Here is a 6,801-nt window from a genome sequence, read left to right as displayed (position 1 = left end):
ATACTGAGGTGTGGGATGTGAGGGTAGAGACGATAGAGTGAGGGCGGCAATTGCAGGACGTATCTACAAAAAATGGGTTCGTTGACGTATTCTTGGTCTACGATTTTTGGCGTAGTCGACCTTTGTTTGCCATGGCGATTTGGGTGCAGAACGGAGAGGAACGAGACGAGCAGGGCTAGAGGTAAACGAAGGGGTTGGAGGAGGGGTTAGGGGAGCGGGGCCAGAGGTAAACGTGCGGGCGTTGGCAATTGCTGCCACACGATGGTGTGCGGGCCACATATGTGGCTGCCTGATCGTTCGGGCGCTGGCAGCTGCGCCCGCATGGGGGTGTGCGAGCTGGCAAGCATTGTTGCCGAACGAATCGTGTGCCACTAAACCTTACAATCCACACTTGTGGCAGTTATCGGTGTCCAAAACTTTTGAAGACGAAAAGAAAAATAGGTCTGCCCGCTTTACGACCTGGAAGGCGTAAACAGACGTTGCCCGCGTACGCTTCACTCCCGGCCCCACGCACCAGATAGCGGGCGCGCTTGGAACGAACGAACGAGCGCCTCTCCCCTCGACGCGACATGGCGCTCCAGCCGCTGCTCCGCCTCCTCCTCCGCCCACCCCCACCCCCACCCCCGCCGACGCACCGGACCCCACACCTACCAGCCCCTTCCCCCACCCGCCGCGCCACCGCCGCCGCGCTCCTCCTGCTCGCCGTCGCCGCGCCCCCTCCGCGGCCCGCCCGCGCCGAGCCCGACGACGTCGACGAGCCCCACGTTGTCCGCCTCTTCGAGGTGCCATCAGCATCCCCAATTCCTGGTCCCCGCTTCGCCAGAGCATTTCGCGAAACCCTAAACTACCTCTCTCTGTCTGTCACCGTATGTAGGAGGCGACGCCGTCGGTGGTGTTCATCAAGGACCTCCTCGTCGCCCCGCCGCCGCGGGCGCGGGGACGTGACGGCGGGGGAGCGCAGCCGGTGGAGGACGAGGAGGGGGGCGCCACGGTGGAGGGGACCGGCTCTGGCTTCGTGTGGGACTCCCTGGGCCACATTGTGAGCACCTTCATTTTTCCTTCCCTTTGGGTTCAGTTTTATCGAGCTTCAGATAAAATGGGAGCGGGCAGCGTGGGACGCTGCGCGTGCGATTTCGTTACTGTTTGATGCGAATTAGTGATAGAACTAGAGCTCGGTTGACATCTCAATGATATCTGGTACCGCACAAGTACGAAAATTGGCAATTCCGGTGGCATTTCCCCCCTTGTGCAGTTTTTGCTTTTGTCTTCGGTTGTAGTTTTCCTACTCTGGGGTTTTATTTGCTTGTGCAGATGCAGGCTTTCAGCGTTTGAGTGTGGAACCTTTGATCTCTCTGGACTTAGTTTGGATTGCACTAGTACTTTACTTTTATGTCTGCAACTAGATACATTTCACTAATTTAAATCGATTCTTAAAACTTTGATAGAGCCGTACTTGTAATCATGTTATACCGCAAGGCTTTTCATTAACTATTTGTCTTTGAACTTCCATGTAATGTTTGTCTTTTGCTAGAACACACTGCGGGAATACTATTCATCTTGAATCATCTAATCTGTTGTTGAAATTTCTAATTGATTGTTTATGTTGGTGCATCAGGTGACAAATTACCATGTGGTTGCAAAATTAGCTGGGGATGGATCCGAATCTCATCGCTGCAAGGTTTCTCCCTTTCGTTCTTACAATCTACTCATTAAAGATAGTAGTTCTGCGGTTCTGCCTTTTACGACATTTTTAGATAGAGAAGAGAGACTGTTGTTGTTTATGCCTTTTTTAGCCATTGTTTAATGGGTTTTTAGGTGTTCTTGGAGGATTCAAGTGGTACTAGTTACTCGAAGGAAGGGAGGCTAATAGGATATGATCCAACATATGATCTTGCTGTTCTGAAGGTTTGTAATTGTACTTCTTTTGGCTGGAATAGTGTAGTTGCAATGATATGAAGTTGGTTCCATGTTTCACTCTTTGAAGTCAGATTGGTTCTGCAGGTTGATGTGGATGGTGATAAGTTGAGGCCTGCTCTGCTTGGCACGTCACAGGGCTTGCGAGTTGGGCAGAGCTGCTTTGCTATTGGGAACCCTTTAGGATATGAACACACCCTAACTACTGGGGTAATGCCACCTTGAAATTATCCATTTTTCTTTTTAGATACCAACTTCTTAAATTACCAGAGGTTCATCATTCCAAGATGGATGCACCCAGGGAATTTGAATAATTTTAAAGCTCCCTTGATATGTCGAAGTATTCTGATTATCTGATTGTGATCTGAAGTATCCTATAGGTGGTTAGTGGACTGGGGAGGGAGATACCATCTCCCAATGGGAGGGTGATTCGTGGGGCCATACAGACAGATGCTGCTATAAATGCTGGTAATATCTTGCTTCACTGCATATCATGCATTGCCAGTAAATTACACGGGTGCACATTTATATTGTATGGAACTATGGATAATAACTTGCTGGTCAAGGATTGTTCTTTAGAGTTTAGACAGTAACCTTTTGGGACAGCATGGCTGAATCTATTTGGCTCAAACGCGTAATCCTTCTTGGTGGATGAGATCCAGGAATTAAAACCCAAAATGCACCCTAACTAAATCTCTCCTGTATAACTTTCTCAATGAGATTTTAGGAAAGAGAAGTCAGGAGGTTTTTTCTTGATACCCTTGGCTAGTCAGTGGACTGACGGCTCCATTGTCCTGATCTTAACTGTACTGAAATTCTTGATATATTTTCTGTATATAAGTTGACAATAGTCTAGTTAAGGTTGAGATTCAGCTGTGGAGACACTGCTAGTCTGCTAAGGTCTACCTATACTAGATATGGTGTCTACTAAAAGGATTTGTGATGTGTTCCGACTGCAGGGAGATAGGCACCTTCTGGGGCTGTCAAGTTGGATTGTAATTTGCATCCCTCCATACGTAGAAATACATCACAGGCATACTACACCAACCTCCTCTTGCTTTTAAAAGAACACATACAAAGCCATAGAAGCACGTTTAGTTGAAGGGAGAGATCAAATTTTCAGTGTGCGTATCTCGTGGTTCAGCGTGATAAACTACCGTTTAGTAGGCACCAGCCCATTAATCCTCAAAAAAGTTGGGGTGTAACTATGTGCTTCTTACTCTACAGTCTCTACTCTCTACTGTTCCTCTTATCACTTATGTTCCATTTTTTTTTTCGTTTCTTTAGTCCCGTTCTTCATTGTGCACAGTTCATTGACCACATAAGCTCAATGTGACCTCTAACATGCATTGAATAATATATAATGTTATTTACAAAATTTTCTAATATCGACAGGTAACTCAGGAGGCCCACTAATTGACTCTTATGGCCATGTAATTGGAGTTAATACAGCTACATTCACACGTAAAGGTATTGCCTCAATATCAAAAGATGGATTGCTGAAGATATTTTGTTTTCCCTCCTGTTGTCTGTCTTGACTATTGTGGCGCCTCGGCTTTCCTTTTGTCACATGGCATGATTTAGAATAGGTTTTATTTTTGCACAATGAAATCAAGTAGCGAATAATATTTGCAATAAGCATGTGCTAATCCTTGAGTATCTTCTGTTAACATATTGTAGCACTAACCGAAGCAATGCAACTTCATGCCTTGTGAATTCTTCTATTAAGCCCTGTTTTCTCTGTGATGAAATATTCTGTTCAAAAAAATAAAAAAGGAAAGGAATGGTTAACAGAATGTCAAGATCAATATTTATTCTCCCTTTCATGATATTTCCTAGGCGGTAGGCAAAGTGTCTTACACCATTGTTAAGCTATTACATTTTCTGCCTTAGTTCTCCGGGAAGCTAGATTTTTCTTCTTCTACAAAACTCAAGCACATTCGTTGTCCAGATTACACTATTTTCATTCCATAGATGGTGCGGTGGATCACTTTCACTCCTTTAATGATAGGTGCACAGCAACTTCGTCAAACCTATTGGTTGTACCGGCTAGAAACTACTCCCTCCGTTCCAAAATAGAGGACTCAACTTTGTACTAACTTTAGTACAAAGTTAGGTCATCTATTTTGGAACGGAGGGAGTAGTAGTCATAGATCGCCAGCTTGATATGTACGTACCTAGATTGACATGATGCTACCCCTGCTTCTGGCACACATAACTCTTGGGGCAGATCTCACAACTTAAATGTAGAGCTACGTGTAGTACAGCCACCAATGGACCATCTCTCAGTGTGCAGGATTCAGTGCAGCAGATATACTGAAGTGAAAGCTTGTCTGCACACTGACGGATCCTCGTGTCTTTGTGTTCGCAGGATCTGGGATTTCATCTGGGGTGAACTTCGCCATCCCTATCGACACCGTTGTACGGTCGGTACCGAATCTTATAGTGTATGGAACTGATGTGAGCAACAGGTTTTATTAAACATTTAATTAGCTCCGATGTACATTCTCTGTTCAATCAATGCAAGTTGTCTCTTTGCTACATTCTTTACTGCCATCTGCTCAATGATGCTTCTTCAAGAGGTTCTGGTAAGATGAAAGATAATATCTCGTCCCATCAATAGTAACAGGCTCTCCAATACTAGAGCCTTAGTAAGACAAATAATACTGTAGCAAAATATTGATGTGAGAGAGTTGGACCAACAAAATGAGTCTCATAGCAATGATGGTCTTTCCAGCAAGCATTTGTTTGCTACAAACCTGGGCATTGACTGGGCGAAGCTTTGTTTCGGGAAGGGCCGGGCCGTGTAAAGTCGGACCTGAAGACGCCAAGCCTGGGCCCAGGCCAGGAAAATGGCTACTTTTCATAATTTTAAAATTAATAAATAAATCATTTCCGGAATAATCAATGAAGGATTATACCCATTTTAAAAAATTGTAAAAAAAAGCTCTGAGGTTTTTTTGGGTTTTGGGCTAAAAGAGGAGCCTAAGTCTGGCCCAGATGTCGAGGCTCTTAGGCTGGGCCTACTGGCGTCTTGTTACAAGAGCCCAAGTTGTTTATTTCGGGAGTATCCTCTGTTTCTCTCCATGTAAAAAAACTTAGTAATGACTGGAGTGTAAAAAGGTTAGAAGGTGATCGTTGCTAAGGACCTCAGAGAAAAGAAATGAAGCTGGAGTTGCATACAGTACACAGGTCACATCGAAAGTACAGCGCTCATGACTACATGAGTAAGCTAGCCAGTCAACACCTGTGAAGAAGCAACTTAAGGCAAAGGAAATCTGATTTATTGGCTGATGCTCCTTCCTGTTCCCATCAGGAAGACCAAGAATCAGTCTCATCTCAAAAAGCAGGGGTTGCCTGACTCCAAGCTTGGTATTCCTTTTGCGAAATAATGTCGGCCTTCTTTGTTTCGTAGAATTTTAATTCTGGCTTCTGTGTCTCGTAGGATTTTTTTCTGTTCCCTGCCGGAGTTATACCGCGTGCTGTGAAATTCCTAGATTGAATCCATGGTGGCCTAAGGTGGCTAGTCTAGGGGCTTCCACAACTTGAGTGAGATCGTTTGAGGGTATTGGGTTGATCCTTGATCCTGATAGGACAACCACCCTAACCATACAACCAAACGTCAGTTTTCCCTTGCAGGAAATGCATGCACACCCCTTTCCTTGAAGGCATGTACGTGCAATTGGGTCGAGAGAACAGTACAGTACATCTGAGTCCGACTCTTTCTCCCGGACTCCGCCGCCAAGTAGCCTTTTTCCACCGGCGGTGTAGATTCTTCTACGGCCCACCGGCCGGCCATCTCTTTCTGCTGCATTATTGGGAGGCTGGCCGCTTCAAAATCCCAGATTGATCATGTTTATCCCTTTCAGCTCGTATTGTCACACGTCCAAGGCATCATCAAGGAAAGTTCACCTGGGCGAGAGCTTCCAAGTTCTCAACAGTTTGAACTTCTTTTAGGCCACCAGTTTGATCCTTTTTTCACTTGTAGAACACGCCCATTTTTCGACACCGTGCAAACTCGCATATTCCGTGGCCTGTCAGAGGGCAGAACAGAGAGGCAATGTTTATAAAGCTCTATTTCGGCAAAAAAGAACGAGTGCTTGTTTGAGGCTTCTAGCAAAATTTCTGCCTAATTTATAAAGCTCTCCTTTTCGCGAAAAGAATGAGTGCTTGCTTTGAGGCTGCTAGAAGGTACGATAAGACCTATTGTATGGAGCTCTAAGATGAAAGGAGCAAATCGTTTGTCTCCGTCAAGGGAGGCATGGCCAGGCTCCCTGATTGAGCTTCATCTCCAGGGTTAGGAAAGGTGGAGCCAACCGCCGCCAGTTTGGTTGGCGCTCTTGTCACCTCGGCTTACAAGTCAAGTCACAAGAGGGAGGTCGGCCGGCCGCACAACACGTGTCGATACCCCATCCGTCCATGCTAATCAACTCCGCCTGTGCTTAGGTGGATGTTTACCTTTGCCGATTACCTTCTTTGCCATTATAACTAGTCCAACGCTACAAGCTGGTACAAAAGTTCATCTACTTTTTCTCTGACATTGAAATTTAATCTTCTTTTGATAGAAGAATTATCTGTTCTGAATTTACACGGCCACTACTATGGCATTTCTATATAGAGCTGTACTCATTTCTCATACTAGTGTGTCAGATCCCAAAAATACTGATTAGTTTGCACTGTTATAATCTGGAGCGGATGTGGCACATTCTTGGTTAATAACCAGGAGTGGTAAAAGATTACATATGCAACAAATACTATGCACCTAGACCTAGTGAATTTTTTTTTGTCACACATGTGCTCATCCGAAGATCTTCTCAAGAAGAAATCTTTACAAATCTGCGCTTTACTCAACCAGTTGCATTAACCTGATGCATATACCAAGAAAGA

At 45.1% G+C, this 6,801-nt stretch overlaps 1 protein-coding gene across 1 annotated transcript; it reads left to right on the top strand.

The window, feature by feature from the left end:
- The first annotated feature begins 554 nt into the window (after positions 1 to 554).
- Positions 555 to 4,460, top strand: LOC119305085 (protease Do-like 5, chloroplastic). The gene is made up of 8 exons (XM_037581701.1): positions 555 to 782; positions 875 to 1,039; positions 1,616 to 1,678; positions 1,816 to 1,905; positions 2,002 to 2,124; positions 2,295 to 2,382; positions 3,310 to 3,384; positions 4,286 to 4,460. Exons 1-8 carry the CDS (start codon positions 570 to 572, stop codon positions 4,393 to 4,395), a joined length of 927 nt encoding a protein of 308 aa, XP_037437598.1. The 5' UTR covers positions 555 to 569; the 3' UTR covers positions 4,396 to 4,460.
- Positions 4,461 to 6,801: the final 2,341 nt, after the last annotated feature.

This window comes from Triticum dicoccoides, chromosome 5B (assembly GCF_002162155.2).
Source record: "Triticum dicoccoides isolate Atlit2015 ecotype Zavitan chromosome 5B, WEW_v2.0, whole genome shotgun sequence".
In the NCBI taxonomy this organism is placed as follows: Eukaryota; Viridiplantae; Streptophyta; class Magnoliopsida; order Poales; family Poaceae; genus Triticum; species Triticum dicoccoides.
This window is presented reverse-complemented; position numbering and strand designations above follow the sequence as displayed.